Genomic DNA, 27192 nt, shown 5'->3' with positions numbered 1-27192 from the left:
AATATTACAACAAGAAATAAAACAAACCATGAACAAATTACTGCATAATCCAATACTGCCCTGACGAGTTAATGTAATTAAATAAAAATTCATTAACATTAATACTGTATTTTAAATAGTTTTATTAAACACCTGATTTTCAATTACACAGAATAGGAGATTTATAATTCATGCAAAGTGAAGTACGCAATTTAAACTTCAGTATTCGAGTATACTTCGAATATTTTACTTTAATAAAATATACACTTATTTATATATATATAAACAAAACGAAATGGTTATATTAAACGATCAGAAATAGACAGAAAAAATAATATCAAACACCATTACAGGAACCATCTAAGAATTATTCCACAGAATAGGAAGCGATCGCAAGTAGTACAATTTTTGACTTTCAGAAACTGCTTTGTGTAATTTAGTTTATGAATTTTCTCCCGGCAGATCATTAAAAATGTTTATAATAGTAAAATGTGGTTTTCTTATATAACTTTTTTTACAAAATAGATGGACCTAGATATTAATTCTTTCCCGCAGATTTGATTGAGTGAAAAGATTATTTATAAAAAATTATTTTTTTATAAGAAAAAAAATTATAATATAAAAAAGCAGATTTTGTTTGAATCTGAAACTGAATAAAAAATATCATTCCAGATAATATCTCTTAATTTACAAATACTAAGTCTCAATAACAAAAGGTTTAGTCACCAGTCTCAATCTTTCAAACGTAATTAGGCTAACACAGATAAACAAAACCGGCTGATTTCAGCATATCTAAGACAAACAGAATGTGGAATGAACGTACACAATGTGCCTATACTAAAATACGTAGTCTGTCAACGGTCAAACGACGTTAAACTTCTTCGTTAACTTGTTTTATACATTTGGTATTTTCCGTTCGTGCAACGGCATTTTATCTTAAGCTTTATAAGGTCAACGAGCTGAATTTCTTTATTTCATGCATAACTATAAGTTAAATTATCGATGTGTATTAAAGCAACAAATCAGCACAATATCTTTAAAATTAAGAAATTCTGTCTCATTTAAAAAACCTTTACAGGGCCTTCATTTTATTATTTTTTATAATTTATTTGATAACATTGATAAACTTTTCCATTCATTTCTATTCTTCTCTAACCCTTTAATATCAGCACATTTTATTAATAGTTGAGCCAATATTTTAAACAATGAATTAAATTCTTTATTTCCTGTAGCAAAAAAATATAGGAAATTTTTATTAAAAGCTAAATGATTCGCTAAACTGCATACATAAATTTAACTTCATTTATTTTTAAAGTATCAAGAATTTTTAAGGTGCTTCAGTTACATCCTCTTTATCACCGGAGAGGCTAAACCATTTACAGTTCAATTGGATACATCCACTAACCACACAATTCCGAAAATTCGTGAGGTTGTTCTAATAGAAACAACCTCGTTAACAGATACAGGTTCGACTACGTAATCTGTATGTACTGTTGGATGGCTATTTTCTTAAAGGAGGGAGAGAAATTTTTTCAGTCAGTGAAAAACCTGTCGATAAATTGCAATAAGAATGGGCACCCTCAATCTGTATGAGAATTTAGTATTTTCCTCTGGATAGGGTTGTGTGTTTCGTAAACCGTTTACTCTGAGTAGATTGAACTTTCTCAACCAACGGTGTTGGTGTAGTGGTGAAATCGTCATCGCAAATCGCTGATTTTGAAGTCGAGCGTTCTAAGGTTCAAATCATAGTAAAGACGGATACCGGTATTCTTTGGTAGTTGGGTTTCAATTAACCACACATTTCAGGAATAGTCGACCTGAGATTGTACAAGACTACACTTCACTGAAAGATGAACGAGGGTGATATGTATGAATGTAAACAACCTAAAATGTATGAATGTAAAGAAACAACCTAAAAGAAAAAAAAAGAAGATCGATCTTTCTCAACACCCCCTTTTTTTCTGAAACCTTGATCTCTTTTTCTCCATTTTTTTGTTTACTGGATGTAGCCCTGACCCGATTGAGTCATGCCTAAGATCGCCGACCCTCTAAATCCAGTGCATCCTTGTAGAGATCGTGTGGGGAACTCCCTATGGACTAATTTGGAGATTCTTACTTCCTGCCCGACTGTAAAAATAATCCTAACGGCTGAAGTGGTTATCAAACAAAACTGGCCGCCTAAAATTCAAATATATTTATCTCTTGGAAGTTCTTCCAGTCAATTCCGTTCGAAATTTCATAGCTATTTCATTTTCAAAAAATTATTCTTCTATCTGATCAAGTGTTTTCTCCTCTAGGCCTCAGTCGTTCTGATCTAATCTCCCGTACTTGTTTAGAAAGTCTGTCTCATATATTTTAGTCACGATCCCCTAACCTAAGCTTTTGTATTTCTAAGCAGAAATTATTCTCATTACGATTCTAACTTATCCCTTAATCTGTTATTCTTCCTTGTTTTCAATAGCATTCTTGTTAAGAATCTCGCATTTTGCTTCTTATAAACTTTGGAGCTTCTCCGTTAAATTCTATGATTCACAATGAAGTCCGTGTTTGAAAAAAACGTTGCATAATACATAAATACCTTCATATTTTTTCTTTTGTTTTTGGATCTCTCTTCTTCTAATAAAACCATTACTAAGAAAATAACACAACACACTGTAACTGCTTTTAATATTTTTTCTTCTACAAAATCTTCACTACTAATCGCTACAAAACCAAGAAAACTGAGCGACTTTACCATTTTACTTATTCTGGTGAGCTTAGAGGAATATAAATATTTATTTTTGTTTTTTAATCTCCTTCTTTCTAAGAACCATTACTTTTCTTTTGCTAGCGATTATTGATTTCCATTCAGTTGATCTATCAGTCCAATAATTATAATAATTATTCATAAGACAGAATGTAAACATGAATGCGTAAAAAGGGGTAATACAACAAAAAACTGATGAAAATACAAGGTTAAGTAACACTGTCCAATTTAAAAAAAACTGTGAAAATATATATATATATATATATATATACATAAAAAATATTAAACGTAAAATTTGAAAGAATTAAGGAAACAATTAAAGAATAAAAATAACAAAAACTTAACAGTCAGACGTAGATTAACTGGTTTTACAAAAGCAAAATAAATGAAATTATAAGTGGGTTTTTCTCTTAAGATTTAACCATTTTGCAACAGGTCTAACTATAATTACATTTCGTCAATAACTGCTGTTGTCCAGTCTTAGCCCAACCGTTCTGCTTTTAGAGAATTCATCACTTATACAAGCATCTCCAAGTACACAATGATTGAAAAGTAATTTTTATTTTAAATTAAAATTTAAAAAAAATAAATAAAAATTAAAATAAAAGTGTTACATTGTAAACACATCAAGAAAAATTGTACATATAGTTTGTGTATATACTAAAAAGCAGGAGTGGCAAACCACCCACACCTTATTTCATAATCAATTCGATTTAAAATTATTAGTATCTACTTTTCTCTGAAATATAGGCTAGGCTTGTTAGAACATGTTCCCCAAAGATATGTATTTTCCTTTTGGACCGATTCCATCATGAGCTTAATTTACTTAACAATTATAATACAATGATGATGTAAAACAAAACACAATTACAATAATTTTATTGAAATGACATCACAAATCAGAATTATATTTCAAGGACAGTAAATATAATAAAATTTTGATGTATAATTTTTCGATATAAGCATATATAAAACTATTTTTAAAAATTTATATCCTGCGATTGACTTTTATAGTTAAAGTACCCCGTTTGTAATATCAAAATTTCATAAATTACAATGTCAACTCACATCTTCACGTAATTTACGATGAAATTATTGCAACCACGTACATCGATAAATAAAAATATATAATCAATATGCTAAGAAATTATTCTTAGTTTTTAAGTTCACTGGTTGCTAGTCTATCCAGACGATATCTGATCTTGGCTGAAATTAACATATGCTGAATCTGTGAATGTCGATAAAACACAAACTAAGCAAGTCCATGCTTATTACTTAAACTTTTTCGTGTTTACTGGATCAGAAGCTCTTTAATGCCAATGGAGTATGTGTCCTACTCACAAACAAAAAATTCTGACTCAAAAAATTTAAGAACAGGCAAACAGATCCTATGACAAAAACTTTCGTTACAACACTGGTCACAAAAAATTAAAAGTAAATTAGATCACTCGTAATAAAAATTGTATTAAGCCTGAATTCCAAAAACTGTTATTATGAAAGTGAAAAAACTTTTACAAACAAAACCAAAATGTTTACTAATAAACCTTTTTCAAATGAGAATAATTTTTTCGTTTGTTTTGTTCTCTAGGTTTTAGCAATAAGGACTTATACATTGAAGACCATCCTAACTCCAACGTCAATTTTATATTAAACATATATCATAGTATAGGTGTAGATCCCCCCATTAATTAAAAAAAATTACTAATTCATCCCCTAATATTTAAATTAATAAAACTAAATAAATCAAGTAAAAATCAAAATTTTTACTCAAATATAATATTTAAAAACAAACTAAAAAAATTAACTAATAAAAGTCGACTCCTTGGTTTAAAAATGTAATTAACTAAAGATATTTATGAACAATAATAAAGAAGAATTTCTTTAAAGCAATAGTTAAAAATAGTGAACTTTTTGAATGAATTTCGATAAATTTATAGGAACTTAGACTGTAACGGTTTATTGTCAATTAAATAACTTTACATTCCACACTACACCAAGGATGGGCGAGGAGATTCAAATATACCTTAGCCTGTTTTTTATTAGTTTTTCAAATTTCTGGAGGAGAACAGTTTTATTGTAGCTTTCATTATAACATGTCTACATGCAGTTGCTGATCACTAATGTGATGCTGAGTAAAAATTATCCCAGTCTTCCAACAGGTTGTGAGTAGGACAGGCACTCGTTACCTGATGGGACCTTGAAGCTATTCTTAGGATGGGGTTGATATATCCAGCCGAATAAACAACCCTGACAACCATCAGTTGCCAGTTACATTCTGGTAATATTCACCAGCTACAATATGGTGAAACAGGTTTAAAACCCGTATAGGGATTACCTACTTTAACACTTAAGTAATTATAATAAAAAATTTTGAGGGGTTTAAAAAATTAAAAAAGAAGGAACACACAAGTTGGTAGTCGAATAAATTGAAAGAAACCGAGAACTTTGACAACTAAAAAGAAAAAAAAAACCAAGCATAAAACGGAACATAAGAATTTGAGCAAGATATGGGAATCAGCGAAAAAACCAGTTCAAATTAATTTCAGAGGAAATTCTGGAAAAGAAAAAAAGGGGGGAATTGACTAAGGAGGATGTTGTAGAGAACTAAATAAGTTTAACACCCTAAGAAAGCAAGAAGAAATTCCAAGTTATAAAAAATGAAACAATTAGAATATAAACCAGTAAAAACGATTTTTTTCAGAAGAAATGTAAAAGGTTATACCGAATCCATCTCATCAATGAAGAATGTAATTAAAATGGATGAAGGTAAAAGCAAAGAAGAACCGGTTGTACAATGCAAAAATTAATATATAGAAACTTAGTAATCTGAGAGCAGAAGACAAAAACAGAAACAGAAACAGAAAGTGAAATAGAGAAGGAACTGGAAGGAGATAAAATACTGGTGTGTGATTTTAGTAAAAAAACCTGAAGGGTTAAGAGATTGTATCTCCTAGTATTGGCAGAATTCCAGTGGTAGAATTAAATCTGCTGGAAAGGAAGTAAAGGAGCAATGGTCAATGGTCAATGGAACATATCCCATTGACTTACAAAATGCACTGTTATAACAATACATAAAAGGAAATCAACGGATTAAGCGCGAGTATTATCGCTTTCATGAGTGAGGAGTATTAAGCGTGCGTATTATCGCTTTTGTGAGTCTTTCATGCTTCAAACACACAAACCTCGATCATTATTAGAATAACCGAAAACAAAATAAATAAACCAAAAGATCAGCTAGACTGGAGGTAAATAACTGAAGATATAATTAGGATTATTTTTAAAAAGACTAAAAAACAGGAAAAATGTATATGTGATGCTTTTGAAGACTTTGCATAAACTTTTCAAATGGAAAAACTCTTACTTCTTTGGGGATTGCTCTTACCTCTTTACCTGGAAGAGCAATCCCAGATACAGAGGGTGTTGTTATTTCTAGAGAAGAAAAATGATCTGCATTCTATATAAGAATTAAACGCCGTAATGAGTAATGAAGAACACGAGGAAGGGCATAAATAAGTAAAAATGTCTGATTCTGTCCTCCCATCTTCACTGCTTGAACACGCAGAAAGACTTGAAATAAATAAGAGAAAGCTGTAAGGAAACGTTCGGAAAAGTACAAGCAGTAAAGGTTCATGGAGAACTGTAAGATATTTAATGTTTTGTAGACAATATCTCACTTGTAGCAGAAGAAACCGAAAAGCCATAAGAACTATGATGGAAGAAATGGAAACTCCTTCAGGAAGGAGTTTCATTATATAGAAAAGGAAAGGGGAAGATGGAAATTCTCGTAGTAAGAAACTTAGTAAATAAACAACTGATTTCTAACAATGTAACATTAAAATTGATGAAGAATTTCATGAAGACCGTCAAGTGTCTTACTGAGTGCAGTTGTTAAATATGGACGATAGTGACGACTGAATGATAAACACAAAAAGTATTTGAGATAAGTTTTAAGAAAAATATTACCTAATATTTAATAGCATTTAGTATTTTCCGAACTAAATCGGAAGAAACAGACAGTCAAAAGAAAAATCTTATTTTAAAGATTTCAGTGATAAATATATGGTACACAACGGTATGATGAGTAATACATACAACTCAAAAACAAAATTTTAAAATCGTAAAAGAAAAGATTTCATTATGTTGTATTAATAAAAAGATCTGTATATACCTGGATGCGCAAATACGGACTCACCTACACATAAAAAACACCGAAAAAAGGTAAGAATTGAAACTTAAAAATTTAAAGGAATTCAGATCTCTTGAATGTGTCAAAATACGCGGAAATAGCTGATAAAAGAAGAATTTACAATTTTTAATTTCATAAAAAAAGGAATTGATTATAAAATGAAAGCGATACACTACATTAAACAGATAGAAGATATATAGTACTTGTATGTAAGTCAAGTAGGCGCCTACTATCTTATCTGTGTTAATAACACAGCCACCTATCAATCAAATTAAGCAAGTTATACACACGTGCGGGTTTTGTGGATATGTGTGTGTGTGTGTGTGTGTTGTCTAAGGTGTTTGTGTTATGTATTGTGTGAAGAGAGGCTATTAAAGATAAGTATTATATGCTATTAACAATAATCTGTTTAGTTAACTGTCTATTTAAAAAAAATATATATATATGGCAGTTCCCACATTTTTTTTTAAATTACGAGAAATAAGCATTAACATAAGTTTTTTCCAACTCTTTTCCGTTTAATAATCATTAATTGTTCGTATGATTAAAATTCGATAGCTTTTCTTATGATAAATTACTTCTTTTTCAAGTTAAATATATCCTTAAACAATAAAACGCACCTTTTCATGCTCGGGAAAATCATAAAAATTGCTATTTTATATCTTGAAAGTCAAAGTAATGTTTCTGAAACAAAACAAAATTAATTATTTTCTCTCTTCTTTAATTGTAATCTAAGAGAAGTTGGCCAGTATTTTTTTCCATAAATAATTTCGCGCTTATGGAATAATAGTAATTCATAAAGGCTTAACCAACGTTCATCATAAACTAAAAATAACTGTGTAGGAGAATTTCATCCCACAAAATTATTGCATTTTTTTTTGGAGGAGAAAGATCATTAAGTAGCAATCGATAGCACCCGACACGAATATAAAGCGCCGATTAAAAATATTTCCTGGCAGGAATTATAGGAAACATGTTAAACAATCCTAGTTACAAAAATTTGGTTTCCACTTGTTTAAATGAGAAATACCATTGTATTTCTTCATCATTTTTGAAATCGTTTAATATTGAAAAATGATGATTTCAGATGATCTCCATGATCATCAGATCCAACGGATTAAGACTTATTTCTTAGTGGGGTGTTATCTGAAAGTTATTTACCTGAATAAACCACGAACTATATTCACCATTTTAAAGAAAATATTTGAGCTAACATTTTGGGAATATACATCAAAAACTTAAGCTAAATATTGCAAAATATTCTCAAAAGATCGTGGATACCGGTGTTCTTTGGTGGTTGGGTTTCAATTAACCACAAATCTCAGGTATGGTCGAACTGAGTATGTACAAGACTACACTTCATTTACACTCATACATATCATCCTCTGAAGTATTATCTGAACGGTAGTTACCGGAGGCTAAACAGGAAAAAGCAAGGTGTGGTATGAATAACCCACCGGGTTGGTCTAGTGGTGAACGCGTCTTCACAAATCAGCTGATTTGGAAGTCGAGAGTTCTAGTGTTCAAGTCCTAATAAAGTCAGTTATTTTTACACGGATTTGAATACTAGATCGTGGATACCGGTGTTCTTTGGTGGTTGGGTTTCAATTAACCACACATCTCAGGTATGGTCGAACTGAGAATGTACAAGACTACACTTCATTTATATTCATACATATCATCCTCATTCTTCATACCACTGAAGTAATACCTTACGGTGGTTTCGGAGATTAAATAGAAAAAGAGGTGTGGCGTGAAACTGGTCTACCTGCTACCCAAAATGTATATTTACTTAAAACTAATTCTTATCTTGCGGAACTAATGAAAATATTTTTGGAAGTATCAAGTGCTAATGTTTGGAAGTAGATTAAAGTAATTTTTTTTTAAGTAGGCTATCTGAAATTGGCTAACCCACTACCAAAAATTTATACTTACAAAAAACTAAGTTATAACTTGTGGAACTAACGAAAGTATTGCCGGGACTATTCAGAACTAACATGGAACTAAGATTGATTATCAAATAAAATTCAATTTACACTTTGGATAGGCCAGTGTGAAGTTGGCCTAGCCATTGTTTTTCCTTAATACTCGTACAAGTAGGTAGAATTTCGGAATTAAAGAAAATATTATCGAACTAACGTGGAGTTAACAATTAAAACAAAACTAGGTGAACTATAGACCACTTACAAACATTTACGCTACACTATTGCAGAAAATTCTTTTCATTTAAAATTCAAATATTTGTATTTTATTTTTTACTACTACTGGGTGTAGCAGAGGAAACGCATGTTTTTTATACCGCTAGTACTCAGCGGTGAGTGGGGGTATATTGACCTTCGGCGACCACTGGCGGACAGCTCAGACTATGCAGTTTTAGTCGCTATGGAGCGTTGGAACATAGAACATTGTGTGTTTGCTGTCAAACACACAAAAAAAAAAATGATTCTGTGGTCACGGTTCAACGTCTTTTCCGTCGATATTTTAGTGTCGAACATCGAGATGCAGTTCCAGATAGAAACATTATACTCCGATGGGTTGAGGCGTTTAAAAGTACTGGATCTGTGATGAAGAAAGGTCACCTGGCCTTCCGCGTTCAGGTCTAACTCCGAAAAAACGTAGACGAATGAGAAGGGCAGTTCTTGCTAGTCCGAAACAACAGGCTCTAGCGTTGGGTATGTCAAGTCGTTCGCTTCATTGCATCTTACATGGTGATCTCAAATTTCATCCGTACAAAATAATTGGTCGTCCATCAATTAACTGAAAGTGATTTTGTGCAACGCAAAGAATTCTGTGAAATAATGAACGCCATTCTTACGGAAGCAAACGCCCTAATAATGAAAAGTGACGAAACCCATTTCTATCTGGATGGCTATGTAAATGTACAGAACTGTCGGTACTGGAGAACCCACGTCGGAGAACCCTTTCCTTTCATTTCCTGTTTAGCCTCCGGTAACTACCGTTTAGATAATTCTTCAGAGGATGAATGAGGATGATATGTATGAGTGTAAATGAAGTGTAGTCTTGTACATTCTCAGTTCGACCATTCCTGAGATGAGTGGTTAATTGAAACCCAACCACCAAAGAACACCGGTATCCACGATCTAGTATTCAAATCCGTGTAAAAATAACTGGCTTTACTAGGACTTGAACGCTGGAACTGTCGACTTTCAAATCAGCTGATTTGGGAAAACGCGTTCACCACTAGACCAACCCGGTGGGTTCACGTCGGAGAACCCACGTGTACTATACCAAAGCATCGATTGAAGTGGTTCGACAAATGTTTCCTGGTCATTTCACGATTCGGCGATGTTTCTTGGCCCCCAAGCTCTCCCGATCTGTGACTTCTTTTTGTGATGCTACCTGAAATCAAGAGTGTACGTGAACAAGCCAAATAAAATCGAAGACCTGAAAATTTCCATTCGTCAAGAAATTAAAGCTGTGTCGAATGAAATGTTGGAGAGAGCCGTGCAGAGCTTTGAGGAAAGGCTCCGAATTTGCGTCCGACAAAAGACGTCATCTAACTGATATTATTTTTCGAACTCATTAAGTTATCTTGATTTCAAAAATTCAATAAAAATATTATTATTTAATGTAAAACCTTTATTTGTATAATTAATGCACCGAAGTTATTCAGTAGTGAAAACCATGGGTTTTCTCTGCTCCACCCTTTGTTATTTCAGTATTTATAATTTACATACCTCCGTAAATTCCTACGGAATCTAAATCTAGAATAAGTTTAAAAAAATTGTCAAATTTTCTTAAATTCCAATAAAAATCTAATATAGTTAGTACATGATCTCGTAAATTTAAAAAAAATTATTTATTTTTTTTTTACTGATTAATTTAACACAAAAAATTATAATTGAGAGTCAGCCTGTTGTTACTATATGAATAAATAAGTAAATAATCTCAAAGCTTGTGTAGAGCAATATGGTACAGCAATTTTATAACATTTCAAAAATAGCAAATCTAATTAGGAACTTCCAGATGAAAGAATGAGATGTTACCATTCCAACTCGAAGTTCAGCATCGATTAAAAATGCATAATAAAAACGGAAAATCTGGCAAACATCCGGCGATTTAGACGATCAAAAATAAAATAAATTTGAAACGTTGGTAGGGAAAGGTATTTCCGTAATTCGTTTTTAATTGAAATTTCTTAGAACTACAAAACAAAGATGAACAAATAATGTAAACAGTTTAAGGAAAAGGCGCCAGTACAAGTCACGACAGCAGTTTTCACGGATACTCACTAGTGAGTAATCTCCAATACTTCTAAGAAATGTAAGTCATACTGCATACATATTACGTCACTAAACGAAGTAGGCAACGAAAGCAAAGAAAGAATAACTCTGTGTGGGGTATTTATAGGAGCAACGGGAGAAGTAAGAAAGAGACAGATGTTGATTATATTTAATATGTGCCGTAAAGTCAATAGCGTACAGCTGTTTATAAATTTATTATACAAAAGCTTTTTATTTTATCTCACTTGTAGCATTTTCTTGCTAACATTTTAATTTGTATGACAACAAGATCACATGTATCTTGCTCACCTACGTATAAAAGTAAAAGTTATAAAATTATACCTAGCGATCTTTAGATTTTAATTTTTTTTCAGGTAAACTAAGATTTAAGTAAAAACATTTTTAAGGAAATGTTTCAGATAGAAATCTCCAGTTGTTGCGATCCCTTTCCATTCTGCATTAGTCATTTAATCTCAGTGTATTCTTTAATCCTTTATCTCTAAATATTCGGTTTCTGAATTTTAATAATCTCTTACAGTCTAAATCCTTCCCATTAACTTCAACTCATATCTTATGAAACTAAAAAATTTCCGTATAATATTAGCGATTTGATATTAACTACAGCAAGCAGAGATTAGCTTTTTGTACTGACATTTTATTGTATATCACACTGAGTGTATATTAAGATATAAATACGTTAATTTTACTGGATTAGTTAAAAATAATGGGTTACAAATTTGTTGTAGAAATTTTTCATTATTGTAATTAATGAACTATAAAAAAAAGACTAATATTATTGAATATCATTAACAAATAATTTCAAAATTTAAATTATTAACTTCTACATTCAAACATTTCTGCTTGGATTTCACTCAAACTAATTTTATTTACTGTAATGGTCACACAATAAAAATTTTTTTTCTTAATAAAAGAGTTTTAAAGTCTATTTCTAATGTTTCACAGAATCTATTGAACACTATGGGCCCGCCCGAAAGGGATGCAAGGTTTATTAGCTAGTTTGCGAGTTCAAACAAAAGTTCTTACCAATTCATCTGATCTATATCCGTAATATTTTTTTAAAGTAAAAAGTTTTTTTATTCTAGTTTGTAAAAATCTTAATAAATAATATTTTTAAATATTACACGAAAACATTCCTTTTACACTATCATTAAGAAGCCGGTAAGATATTATTCAGATTTCAGGAATAAACATTTATAATTTTAACCGATGACAATTTTACTGAACAAAACGAAAAAAAAATCTACCGTACTGCAGAATCCGTTAATGCTTAAAACGTCTTAACGGTAAGGCAAATACTTTTAACAAATTATACTCCTTTAATTTTTTATTTTCATTAATTGTTTTTTGAGAGAATAAATCTTTCCCAAAGCATGTCTTAGTGGTTAAACATTACATCGTATTCAATACAGAATATACTGTACTTCATTTATAATTATTTATCGTTAAATTTTTTTACAACGGATATTATTAATAGAATTCTAAATATTTATCGGAATACTGTTTCCGAAAACCCAGCGGATGTTGATTGTTCATATTTAAAGAATTTTATCTGGGACTACGGATTCGTTCGTTCTAAGTTATATTCTTTATATTTATTTTGAAGAGCTACATAATTGTATAAAATATTTATCTAAAGCTCAGTTATTGTCATATTTCAAAACTAATTTAAGAACGTTTTAAAATTATGCTTTTTATTTTTTATATTATACACTATGTACGTGAAGAAATAACTTACATTATTAACCATATTTTTATCTACTTTAATTTTTTGAATCGCTGTGAATGAATAACATGTGTTTTTTTTTTATAATCAACTTATTCTTTTAAAAATATATGCTCAAACGTGTACAGTTTCTCTCCCCCACAAAAACTAGCGTAAATGTTACATTATTTACTTTATTATAATTTTACTTTACAACTTTCTCTTCTCTTAACAATTTGAAATTACTGTACGGTAATACATGCTTGTGAAAAAGTAAAAATTGTAAATAAAATCAAACAACTATAAAAATAATTTGCCTTATTCCAAAGTGCGTAAGATTTAAGATACGTTCTTAGTTGCAATAGTAAGGACATTGAAAGAAACCTTTTAACAGAAAATTACAGAAATTAAGTGCATACATGTACACCGTTCTTTATTGGTACAACCAACAGCTTATAAACATAATATTTAAAATATTTAACTAACGAAAACCCTTTAAAATATAAATCATGTTTTATTCCGATTAATACTAAAAAAAGAAACAAACACGGGTCAAGATTTGGAAACTTGCCAAAAAAAGCGTGTTCTGGTAACGGGGCTTGTATGTACAAACGATGTACTAAGAATAAAAATTAGCATCAAAATAAATAATTTTTCTTTTTTCTGAAAGTCAGAACTTTCATAATATTATTGGAAAATTACTCATAATTTAAAAACTCCTCAGAAAATATATTCTGAACAGAAAGAGAAAACATCATGGAAAAGTTGTAATTTTTCTATTTTTTAACTCGTACTAAAATATTATACTTCTATTTGCTATTTGTATTGAGGTAGTAAAATAAATAACCGCTAGATAGTGTTTATGTGATGTCTTGAATGTAATAGTAAGTTAAATTTATTTCGAAGTAAAAATGCTTCAACATAAAACTCTGACTGTACAAGAGAAAAATCCTTATTTTCGAGAATAAAAAATTATTAATTTTGAATAATATATGAAGTTTTTTTTACTTCTTTTTGTAAGAAAAAATGACAACAAAGGTAATTAAATAATACGCTCTTAAATGATTAAATAGTACGCTCTTTGAATTAAATACAACAAATCAAATAAGATAACCAAATATTTACTGTAGTTCCCCAAATAGGCTCTTCTCAACACAATCGATTAGAAAATAAATAAAGGAAATCGACAACACAGTAGTTTAGTAAAATCGCAGTAAAAATCGAAAGTATTTTGGACAAAATACAATAAAAATAATTATTTTTTTGGAATATATTTCTTTGCAAGAGATTACAAAACCAATTGTAGTTAAATAGTAATTCTTATCTTTTAAAAAAGGATATATAGTCTATCTGAAAGACGAACATACGTCGGACTATGTTTTTACTAAGACAAGAAATTCGGCAATTGCACGAGTAATTATTGTATCATACCATTATTGTATTGAAACAATTATGCAACAGCGATCCAGAAAATATTTATTAGTAAGGGCAAAGTTTAATTATTTTTGTCTTTTAAAACTATCTATGTTTCGATGAAAAAAATCATAATAAATGGACTGTTATGTAATTATATAATATTTGTTTAAATTAATGCACTAATGTCAGTAAATGCAGTTATTGGAAGTTTCAAAGGTGATGCAATATGTCTTATATTTTTACTTGTAAATTTTTTTTTGTTGTAATCTGAAAACTGTTATTATGTAATAAATGTATATAATAAAACTTATTCAGGTTTAATTAATGAATGCTCGTATGGAAATTATTACTTTTATTTAGCGTTACAGGAATTAGAAGAATCATATTAAATAAATTTGGAACAACAGAATTACATAAGAGATATGAAACTACCGTTCAGCAAATAGTAAAATTCTTGGAAATTATATGAAAGTTTAACCTTTAACATCTCTCCAAAGAAAGTAGAAAATTATGTTTTTTTTAAATTTATTTATAACAAAACCAAAAATAAAAAACATAAAAGTATTAAACCAAAACAAAACCGAAAAATTGTAAAACAAATCACATATTCAAGCAACCTTTTAAATATTATCTGAAATAAAATATAAATAAAATACCTGAGACCACATTTTGTGATATTTTAACTAAAAATTATTATTTTTTATTTTAATCTATAAAAATACTTCACTGGAGTATTATTTATGGTTAAATCCATTAAATTTAAAGAATTTATATTTTGAGCATACTTATAAAATTATTACAATCAAAATTTTTTAATTTACTGACTTAAAGCACTTGTGGGAACTTAAACCATCAAGAATAAAAAAAATGTGGCTGGGTCATATTTTCATACTTCAGATAGCGATTATTTATTTCTATTACGTACAAAAATAGTTAGGATAGGTAATTAATTTATCATATAAATAATTATATTAAATAAGAAGTTACTGCTATAGACAATCAACAAAAATTTTACTTCAGCCATCATATAAATTCCTAATTTAATCTAAAACGTTTAGAAATATATTAAAATAATAAGGGCAGGCCATGACCATGGTCGTAATCAACAAGCTTATTTTAAGCAACAACAAAAAAATGTGTCTGTTTGTGTGTGTATTCCTATTTCCTGCATTATGTTCGTAAATATGTAATGAATTAAAAAAGAGTATAGTTTATTTTCATTAATATTTAAAAGTGAAATTTTATATACATATATTTTTATAAAATAACTGCATCTTACTTTATAACGGAGCTAGTGGGCAGTACTAAGCGTTTGTCTGCTACATACGAAGTTTATTCGTATATATGCGCGCGCGTGCGCGTGTATGTGAAGTTGCAATTCGCCCACTTAGTCTGGGTCTGCTGTGACTAGGCTGTATAAAATTCAAAGAATGCAGAATGAAATGGGAACGACCGGTATACGAGAAGATGCATAAAAAATAGTAAGAAATGTTCAACGTGAAGTAATGGAGAAAGAGGTCGGTATGAAGTAGAAGTAGATGTAAAGTATGGTAGTATAGTTGCATATGCAAGTGCTAGGTGCAAGGTGCAGCGGATGCAGACGAAGCCGTACACACTGCGGTAAAGTAGCCTATATGTAGTCTGATCTTCTACGGTTTCTCGGTCTCCCTTTTAAAACAAAAGTCACTTAATACAACTCTCTCCCACGATATTCTTCGCCAATTTTTTTCTTCTTTATATTTTGTTCTACCACAACAAAATGAAATTTAATAACTGCATATAAAGTATAAATGAATAAGAACAAAAATACAAACTTAAAAAATAAACACAATTGTGAATTACGTAACGTATAACATTTAATTCATGCATTTAACACGTTGTGTGTAGAAAATTTAAATATTATATGCTGTAAATTCCTTTTTTTAACCGCATTAAACGGTAAGTTACTGTTACAAAACGCTAAAATCCAGTCGACACATTGCTTATTATTAGAGACCAGATTATATGCATATGCATTTTCATATTAAGCCCGTTGTCACCGGTTATTGCATATTTTGCTTAAAATCTAGTGATGCATATTTTCGCTATATTTACAATATTTTTCGGTAGGTAACCTTGTTACTAAATGAAATCTTACGTTGTAGCCGGCCAAACCTATTAGCTGCATTAGCAGCTGCGGAACAGTACTTCTGATTGCTTGTGTTTACAAAAGTAACAAAATGTTAAATAATTGTTAATTATCGAATTTATCGATATGTTATTTAACTACCTACTAACTGTATCCAGATTTTGAAATAAAAAAATAAAAATTACTATTTTTTTATTATTTAAAGTTGCATATTTTGACACTTCATGAATATTTGCATGCATATTTCAAGCTTTTTATGTTGCATATAATCCGGTTTCTACTTATTATCCATATTGGTGAAATAAAAAAAAAAAAATAATGATATTTTTCAATACGGGAGAATCAAACCTGTTATTTAAAAAATATCAATTTTTTTCTTCAAATCTATCATATTTCTTGTTTCAGAAGTTTAAATTGTATTTAAAGATATTTTTCTATTGCCAAAAATCAAATAAGGAAACACAATCGATAGAAAATACATATAAAAAGTTGGAAACTTTTTTTGAACATTTAAATAAACTTTTTTCTGGTTCCTATTTCTTGAAAAAAAAAATATATATATAGGTTATATATACTACTAAATGTAGTAAAAATAACAAAGATGGACCACTGAATGTGAAAATAGGAGGAGAAAAGATTATGGAGGTAGAAGAATTTTGTTATTTGGGAAGTAGAATTACTAAAGATGGACGAAGCAGGAGCGATATAAAATGCCGAATAGCACAAGCTAAACGAGCCTTCAGTAAGAAATATAATTTGTTTACATCAAAAATTAATTTAAATGTCAGGAAAATATTTTTGAAAGTGTATGTTTGGAGTGTCACTTTATATGGAAGTGAAACTTGGACAATCGGAGTATCTGAGAAGAAAACATTAGAAGCTTTTGAAATGCGGTGCTATAGGAGAATGTTAAAAATCAGATGGGTGGATAAAGTGACAAATGAAGAGATATTGCGGCAAATAGATGAAGAAAGAAGCATTTGGAAAAATATAGTTAAAAGAAGAGACAGACTTATAGGCCACATACTAAGGCATCCTGGAATAGTCGCTTTAATATTGGAAGGACAGGTAGAAGGGAAAAATTGTGTAGGCAGGCCACGTTTGGAATATGTAAAACAAATTGTTAGGGATGTAGGATGTAGAGGGTATACTGAAATGAAACGACTAGCACTAGATAGGGAATCTTGGAGAGCTGCATCAAACCAGTCAAATGAATGAAGACAAAAAAAAAATTTATATAGGTTAAAATACTACATTCTTACTTTTTTTTTAAATTTCCTTATAACTGTTTTGTTTTATGTTTTTATTAAAAAATAATAATTAAATAATGTAAACATGTTCCTTAATCGGATAGAATTGATATCAAGGTCAATTAAAAAAAGAATTGTATTAAATTAAGGAAAATATGTTGTTTTTTTTTATAAATTATACTGAATTTTTTTTCTAGAAATTGGCGATAAAATTTTCGAAACTACTTTTAAAAATTTTAAACCAGTAAATAAAAATTATGAGGAAATTAGATAATTATAATAATTTTCTACGCATCACAAATAAAAACAATAATGTACTTTAATCACATGGATTTTTTAATCCACATAAAAATCGTAAATAAATGAATACTATACTGTAATATTCTATGTTATACATATCATCCTCATCTCATTGGGCAATAGGGGGGTCGTGCTTACTATTCACTAGTTGAACAGATTGCAACGTAAACATTAGGAGAAAAAAATTGTAGTATTCTACGCCAACATAAACCGTCTTAGTCGATACATTAGAAGCTTGAAAATAATGAAACATTTTTGTTTCAATATAAGGATAAAAATGTAAGATGATGGTCTTATTTTAACCCTGATATATTTTTCTATTATATTACAAATAAATGAATGAAATGAGACATTTTCGTTTCACAACTGAAATCTTTCTTTAAAACCTGAAAATATTCGAAAAAAAAATAACCTATTTTGCTACTTTTTGGAAGTAATTCAACTTATTACCTGTGAGGAACGCGTAAAAATGTAAAAAAATCCCGTTCCAAATACATAATTTTGTTCTTACTGCCGTAGCCCAACTTTAGCGTTTTTGAGTCAACTCGGTTATTGGCCACGTTTAAGAATCAGGTATTTTATAAAGGAAAGTTTATTTTAAAGTACTAAATATTAATAATAACAAAACCATATAGCAATATTACCAAAAATAGTAATTTCGTAAATATTACTATTTACCAAAAATAGTAAATAGTAATATAGTAAATATAATAAATCATAATTTTTATTAGGGGAAATGATAAATAAGTAATGCTATATTAAGTGCTGCGGAAGGAACAAACGTTAAGAATCACTTAATAAAACTGAATTACATAGTTGTAAATGTTGGCTACTGCTCAAAATCAAGGCTCCGGTCATTTCCATGAGAAAGTTGCTTGTAACATAATGTACTGACATGAATTATTCAATCACCTTTTTATTTTCAACTTCATTTACATCGTAATCATGGTTGTTTTTATTAAACGTATCAGATCGAATGTTTTTATTTTTTCAGTAAAAAAAAAAACCTACTCGACTAAAGCGGATATAATATGAGGAAAAGCTAATATTTGGAAAACGTTTTAACCATAAAGACGAAAACCGGGCGAGAACAATGAGAACATTAACTATTATGCAATTAACACATTTTTTTTAAATTTGTTTTATGTGTTTCAATTAAGCATTAAGTCGAGTCAGGTAAGAAATTAAACAAAAAGGGGATTTTTTAAAATAGAATTTTGACTGAAAAGGACCGTGGAATAAAGAAGACCCCCATCTTGAGTTTTACTACCTTTATAGAACGAATTATTGAGATACAAGACAATTAGAGTTTTATAGTAAAAATAAACATGTAAAATAGTCTAATGTCGATAAAATATTTAAACGAAAAAATGACAAGCGATGTAATTCTGAGTAGCAGTCGGTGCCAAAATTCGGATCCAAGGACTTATGTAGGGAATATAAAATAAATAAGCTATCTTCCACAAATAAACAAAAGTTAATATAGCTTATGTAAAAATAACAACAGTAAGGATCGAATCAATAACAAAGAGATTAAAAAAAGAAGAATTAAAGTTAATATGATAATAATTCTTTAGTATATTAATACTAATGTGCTGGAAAAATAAAGACACGTGGACTGTTACAACTGTAAGCACCGCATGCAGTATGGTAATAATAGTTGAAGTGAAGATAACTGCAGCAAAACTGATGAGTTCTTTACTAATATTATTGGATTTAGCCTTCAACAGTACTATAACAAATGAAAAAAGACACACGCCAGACAAAGATAGAGATATTAAGTCGATACAACAAATGCAGTACCACGAATAAATCGCAAACACCAACGCTATATAAACTGCAATGCACCATTCTCAATGAAAGTGGTATACACCCACTCTCAAATAATTTTCTTGCATTAATGCAAATAATTTTAGTTAACAATAGAAAATTAGTAGAATACTGGATAGTAATACGAACCTTTTTCAAACTAGTTAAAACTCGTTACCTAATAGTAAATCCCAGATGAATTTCAACTTTTACCGTAAATTAATTACATTAAATAATATTACCTTATTACCGTTCGTTACCCGTTGCAATATTTGTTCTATGTTTCAAGAGGATACAAATTCAAATTGAAGTAGAATCATGGTTACTTTTTAACTGTTTATAACTAAATTTAAATCAATCGGTGTGTACCAACACTTGGGTTCACTCGGTGAATCCAGTACTATTCACCGAGCCAGGAAAATCTTATCCAAGAATAGGATAGGTACCTCTTTTGCAATCAACAATCAGAAACTGCATAAATTTTAATTGGGCTAGTGGTTCTCAAAAAAATAAAATTAATATACAATAAAACATAAATAATTTGAATTATTTCGGGAACATATCTCCACCGTTCTATCTATCAGAACCAGTAAATTTTGAAACAGGTAAAAAGATTAAGTAATTTATGTTAATAAAAAATTGTAAGGCAAAGTGTAGATAAAACAACGACGTTTATACGGTAGACAAGTATTCATTCTTCTTGCAAAGGATCTGAACTACATAGACATATATGTACAATAGAGATTTTTTTGGGGAAAATAATAAAACAGAAATTTGTAATAGATCTCCTAAAAATATCGCAGAAATTATCAATACGTTTCAAGTATATTTTTACTTCCTACGACTTTTAAAAAATGATACACAATTGATTGCTACACAGACAAAAGTTGACAATTTTTGTATTTAAATATTTGAAGATCAGAAGATCCGTCAAGCACCGCAGCACATATTGGGGTTTCTTACAGCCACTGAATATGACAATGTCCTGGAAGAAGTCTGAAAGTAGAGTACCTAAACTAAACTATAAAGGATTAAGGACTCAGTAACTCAAGTACGCTTTCCGTAGACTTAACACAAATTCGATGGCTGTCTAGTCAAAACCCTCAGAAAGCTACTAAACAGGAAGGAATAAAGTAGGGAATGGAAACTGAGAAAAGAGAAGGTTAGAAGGAGAACGAATCGAGATAAATTATCACCCAAAATAGTGCTTCAAAGCACTTTCCAGGAAATGAGCATCTCTCTATTCACAATTCTTCGACAGATCAGATTATTCACCCAGAATTAGAGCACCATATTATTGGGACAACAAGCTCAAATATATGCTGAAATAATTATCAGCTGTTTCCTTATTATTTTGGAGACATATGATAGGTTCAGCGTTTCTTGAGGAAAATTAACGTCACCACAACAGAATTTTGTGATGAATGGATATCTTACTGCTCAAATGTTTATCTAAAAAAATTTAGAAATATTGGTTAACATGTTTTCTACACAACTTTGTTTTTGCCTCGGTTCTTTGGTTGGAACCTACAGAATGACCGTCTACTGCATTATTTAATGTCTTAAAAAAGTCTCATGCTTGCAAATTAAATATTAAAGTCCTTACGAAATAATAGATACGGATCAGTAGATTATATACTGCATAATCCAACCACCACTCAATTTTATACTAGAAGTAAACAACGTCATCATCAGCGGAAATCATCTGGAAAACAGTTATTTTAAATTTCCACTATAATACCGAGTATACATACTTCCGACAAAGAAGTTGGGATGTGATCTAGCGATTCGGATAACACAATCACCCATAATCCTGTAACCGAAGTTAAACAGATTTTACATTTTTTAAATAATAAGTATTTACAATATACGGTATCCAATATGGTCGCACAAACGGTTATTGCTATCGAGTGGTACGCTTGATTCACGTTCCAAAATAACAGATAGAAGAAATTCTAACAAGTAATATTAAAATTAAAACGTTTTTATTACTTACTCATTCGGATGATACTCTGAATGGAATGCAAGTAACTCGTCAACCAATCCATGACCCAACATTTGGTAAACTCTATCATCTAATCGCTTATTTAACACTTCCTGAAACAAATATTTTCTAATTTTAAAAATTTTCTAATTTAATTCTGACAATAAATAAATATTATTAATAAAGAATAAATTGAATTTCCAGTTAATACCAAACCAAAATTTAAATCGATAAAATGATATCAGTCTAACAAGATAATAGTTTATATTTGTTAGTGTTCCATAACCTATTGAATTTAGGCGATTTCAGAAGTCACACATTCAATCCTAAAATAATTATTCTAAAGGATAACAAGGTCTCATGCCAGGCTTAGGAAGGAAAGTGTGGTTTTCCATACTTATCTGCACCGAGCTAAATATATTATTGCATATCAACATATAAACGGTTCATGATCAGCCCTACAAGTGAGACAATTCCTCAGTCCACCTTAGGGATAATTTTGGATAGAATATCCAAAATAATAAGAAAGCAACCACTGAATATCTGGTACAACCCAGCAAAATAAAGACAATACACAAAATTACTGTACCATTTTCTGCTATGAATTAATGTCTAAACTCATTACAGATATTCAGATTACTATATTCTTAAAAATTCATAAGAATGAAATTTTATGAAGTTGCATGACGTTATTACAGCAATTTTATTAGACGCAATAAAATTATCAAGATTATAATCGTAATTAATTATCAAGCTATTATAAAAATAAAACAAAACATTCTGAGTCTCTGCCAAAAAAAAAAAAGAAAAAAGACTTTTTAACAATATCTAATGGCAGGCTATAATAGCTACTAAATCATAGAAAATAACATGTGCATTGCAAAACTGAAGGTCATGAAGGTAGACAACAATTCAGACTAACTTTTCATCTACAGATACAATTTATAATAATGCACTGGGTTTATATTAATTACGGGAAATCCCAAGTATTTTCTTGGCGCCATAAAATTATCTATAATACAAAACAACGATCTGTTTTGTAGAATCATACCATACTATTTACTCCTGCATCTGTTTACACAATTTATTATTAAATTATTTTGTTTACTTTCCTTGTTTAAAAAGAATTACTTTCAATTTCAGTTGAAGTGAGTCTGCTTACTTAAAAACAAATTGATGAAATCCTTCTATACAATCAAATAAAAAAGATTGATAATTTTATCAGAAAATAATTGCTCTTTGAGATGAAATAGTAAAAGTTGAGTTTTTTTTTACAACAGGGTATTAAGTTAATAGATAATAGTCAGTCTTCTGTTGTTAATTAAAGCCCAACGACCGAAGTACATCGGTAACATGCGAATAAATATTCAATTAAAAAGAACTATATTAAAACTATAAATTGAAAATCTGCAAAATTATTATAAATAGCACTAACTCAAAAGCTCTTCTTTCTTTTTCCTGTTAAGCCTCCGGTAACTAACTTTCATATAATACTTCAGAGGATGAATGAGGATGATATTATGAGTGTAAATGAAGTGTAGTAGTCTTATATAGTCTCAATTCGACCGTTCCTGAGATGTGTGGTTAATTGAAACGCAACCCCACCAAAGAACACCGGCATCCTCGATCTAATATTCAAATCCGTGAAAAATTACTGACTTTACTAGGACTTGAACGCTGGAACTTTCGACTTCCAAATCAGCTGATTTAGGAAGACGCGTTCACCACTAGACCAAGCCGGTGGGTCAATTCAAAGCCATAATAATATATAGCACTAATGCATAGTCATAATTAAAAGTCGTAAAATAAGATAATAAAAAAAAATACAAAAATATATTTGATTACATATAAAAAATTATTTTTTAAAAAACTTTTTATTTAACTAATATTAATATTAACATTAATAAAAAAAAGGAAACAAATTAGAAAAACCCTCTAAAAAGTAAAAAATAAGAATTAAATCAAATTGAGAATTTTCAACAAAAAAATATAATATATTAACAAATATAAAAATGCACTGAAAAGTAAAAAATAAATTATATAAATATCTAATAAATAACCAATAAATAAATGTAAATTTTAAAATTAAAAGTAATAAAAATATTTAGTTCCACCTTTTTTTGCAATTTTTTGTAATTTTTTCCTTTCAAACCTTCAAACGAGTTTAAATTCCAGTTAGGTTAAAAAAATTATAATAATGAAGAAAGCGTTTCTTAGTTTTTTCAATTTTTTGAAGAAAAATTTAAGTAATTAGAAAATAGACTAACATAATATTAATTACAAGTAGTACATGACCACTTTCAAAAAGGAGTGTAATGTATTTAGGGTGTATGTATGAATGTTTGTTCCACCGCAGCACCTCAACGGCTGAACCGATTTAAATGTATGACCTCGCGTTGGAATCCTTACGTTACCAGGAGTGTCATAGGTTATATAAATATACATATATAAAATTGTTTAAGTAAATTTGAAAAAAAAAATTATATACAAGGTTGTGACCGGTTCGCTCTTTAATTATCCTACATCATATTTATTACCACTAATACCAGCGGGTTGCACGCGCAGCATACAATCGGTCCCCGCCGTAGGATCTCAGTTCATACTGTTTTTTTTTCTGTTTAGCCTCCGGGAATTACCGTTCAGGTATTACTTCAGAGGATGATATGTATGAGTGTAAATGAAGTGTAGTAGTCTCAGTTCGACCGTTCCTGAAATGTGTGCTTAATTGAAACCCAACCACCAAAGAACACCGGTTTCCACGATCTAGTATTCAAATCCGAATAAAAGTAACTACCCTTACTAGGACCTGAACGCTGAAACTCTCGATCTCTTCCAAATCAGCTGATTTAGAAAGACGCATTCACCACTAGACCAACCCGGTGGATTTAATTCATACTGTTTAGCCAGCACGAGAATAGAGTTGCGATATGAGGTATGTGGAAGGAAGTAACAGTCCTCTTCGTAAATCTGTCTCTCTCTCTCTCACACACACGATAGTAGCTTGCTGCTACTGCACTCTTTAGAGTTCTATTCTCATTGTGGGCGAACAGTACACACATCAGTGTATGCTGTTATGCACAGGCTGTTTAAAACAGTAAGTAATTTTTTGTTCATTGTGTAATTTCTATACGGTTCATAATGTAATAATTGAACGCATATCTTAGAACAAAATAATCTAATCTAAATAACATAATCAACATCTTTGCAATAATAATTTAAAATTTATTTTTCTACTGACCTAAAAAAATTGTAAAATTACGAACTGTTTTTGTATAGTTTTGGTTGTAATATAATATTATTTCATATAAGTTATCGATAAATACTACTGTAGGTATAACTGTAATGTAGGATTGCAAAAGATATAAATTATTTTTTTCATAGTGTAGAGAGCGGTGTATTCCTGAGCACATACAGCCTATGTGCTCAAGATTTCAGCCAGGCGTCAGCCACGCCTGGCTTAAAATATCTTATACTAACTTTTTTTTTTTAACCTCCGAGACCACCGTTAGGTATCGCTTCAAAGGATGAAATGAATGACAATTTTTGTAGCGCGTGAAAATGCCATGCCTGACCGGGATTCGAACCCCGGACCTCCGGATGAAAGGCGGAATCGCTACCAGTCGCGTCACGGAGGCCGGCATCTTATACTAACTTTTTTTGTTGAACTGATCAGTTTTTATACCCCCCTCCCCTGGAGCCGGACCCGAAACCAAGCATAAATGCAGCTCCAGAGGGTTTCATCGCCTCAAACTGCCTAGTCGAGAACCGACGTTCCCCCCAGACAGCCGGGACTCGGGAACTTAATTATATGTAAGTATACGGAGCTATACGAGATATTTTCGTGAAGGAATGACACCCTTCTTATCAGTCTGTCTCTCGCACGCAATGTGCACAGCTATACGCCGCCCGCTATAATTAGTTATACTTCTCGTAATTAACCTATATTTAAGAGCAATGTTATTTTTTTTTTGGCAATAGTGTTTTTTAATTTTTAATATGATACTCTTGCTAAGTATTATTATAATGCGAGTTACGAAGCTAAAACTTATCGCCATAATGAATAAGTTATAAAGCGTAATGACTTTCAAAACTTAAAATCTTGAAAGCCAACAATTCAATATAACTGGACGATAACACGCGTGAAAGTAAATTCATGCGATGATTCATAGTCATAGAGTAATGAATGAGCAGCGGCTTAGTAATAGTGAATGAATGAACGAACTAACAGCTATTAAATCCTAACTCTAGTTACGTGAATTCTGAATATCGTTGTTTATTTATAAATTCTTTAATAATAAAATTATGTAGCTTACGCGAGAAAATATAAGTAATATTAAAATTTAATAAACTTAATTTCTAAACAGATTTTAATATTTTATCTAGTTAAAATATTAAATAAAAACAATTGTAATAATTAATTATAACGGTAAAATAATAGAATCATACTTGATTGAAATACAAGGATGTACCCTAATTCCACGAAAAATTTGAAGCTGAAGTAAAATATATAATCAAAGAACCTTAAAATGTAAACAATTTTTTTTTTAAATCCGGCTTTCCTGCAAGAATTTAGTTTAATTTTATTACACGGTAACGCATAGCATCTAATTCACAATGTTTTTATAATCCTTTCTTATTAATAATTAAATCAGGGACAGATGGATAGTTCTGCATAATACAACTCTTCCCGTTTACAAGCTGTACTGTAACATTGTATAGAAAATGCAATTATTGTTCCTCACTGAAAGTAATAAATTAATCTGTGGTTTTATATCTGATCAGAAATTTATATAGCTGTGACAAAGGGAACTAGTAAAAATGTAATTTGAATGACAGATTGTAATTTCAATGACCAGTATTTCGGTATGCAACAGTACATTTATTTCATTGAAGAAAGTACTTAGCTCTTTACTTTCTTAGTAAGCCTGGCATAGGATTATAGTATTAGGAATGGCTATCTGCTTTCGAGAGTGATTCTCATGCCATGTCAGGCACAAAAATTTGATTATGCCACGAAGTATATATAAGATCCAATAAAGGAATACGAAATTTTATTTTATTCTATATGTTAACAAAAAAATTAATATCAGCGCCGCCACTAGACCAATAAATCTTTTATATAAAATAAGTTGATGAAAAAGAGATAATTTTACCAAACTGTAGATTCAGGAACATGAAAGACTTTTATTTCTTATATACAAAAAATACAATCATAAGACAAAAAATACTTAGTGTGCAACTAAATTTATGCAATAATATACAGCCCAGCAAGAAAAAAATTTCTCCTAAAATGTGTCATACAAATGAGAAAGAGATAATGATAAAATATATATGTGGCACATGAACGGTTATACAGAATGAATGTTATTTTATTAATGTACTGTTATATGGATTTAAAGCTCAAGTATAGTTTAGTAGAATGAGTAT

At 30.1% G+C, this 27192-nt stretch overlaps 1 protein-coding gene and 1 long non-coding RNA gene across 2 annotated transcripts in view; one reads left to right on the top strand and one right to left on the bottom strand.

Moving 5' to 3' along the window:
* LOC142326246 (tRNA dimethylallyltransferase) overlaps positions 1-27192 on the bottom strand; it is a 272507-nt gene that overhangs the window by 56613 nt on the left and 188702 nt on the right. Inside the window, exon 3 of the mRNA XM_075368557.1 lies at positions 21778-21878. Coding sequence (XP_075224672.1) covers positions 21778-21878 — 101 coding nt within the window. The remainder of the gene's footprint in view (positions 1-21777; positions 21879-27192) is intronic.
* LOC142326249 (uncharacterized) overlaps positions 24807-27192 on the top strand; it is a 65571-nt gene continuing 63185 nt past the window's right edge. The window contains exon 1 of the long non-coding RNA XR_012756733.1: positions 24807-24859. This is a non-coding gene — a long non-coding RNA (uncharacterized LOC142326249). The remainder of the gene's footprint in view (positions 24860-27192) is intronic.

The sequence above is a fragment of the Lycorma delicatula genome, chromosome 6 (assembly GCF_047948215.1).
Source record: "Lycorma delicatula isolate Av1 chromosome 6, ASM4794821v1, whole genome shotgun sequence".
Classification (NCBI taxonomy): Eukaryota; Metazoa; Arthropoda; class Insecta; order Hemiptera; family Fulgoridae; genus Lycorma; species Lycorma delicatula.
Note: the sequence above shows the minus strand (reverse complement) of the source record. Positions and strands in the feature narration are given on the sequence as shown.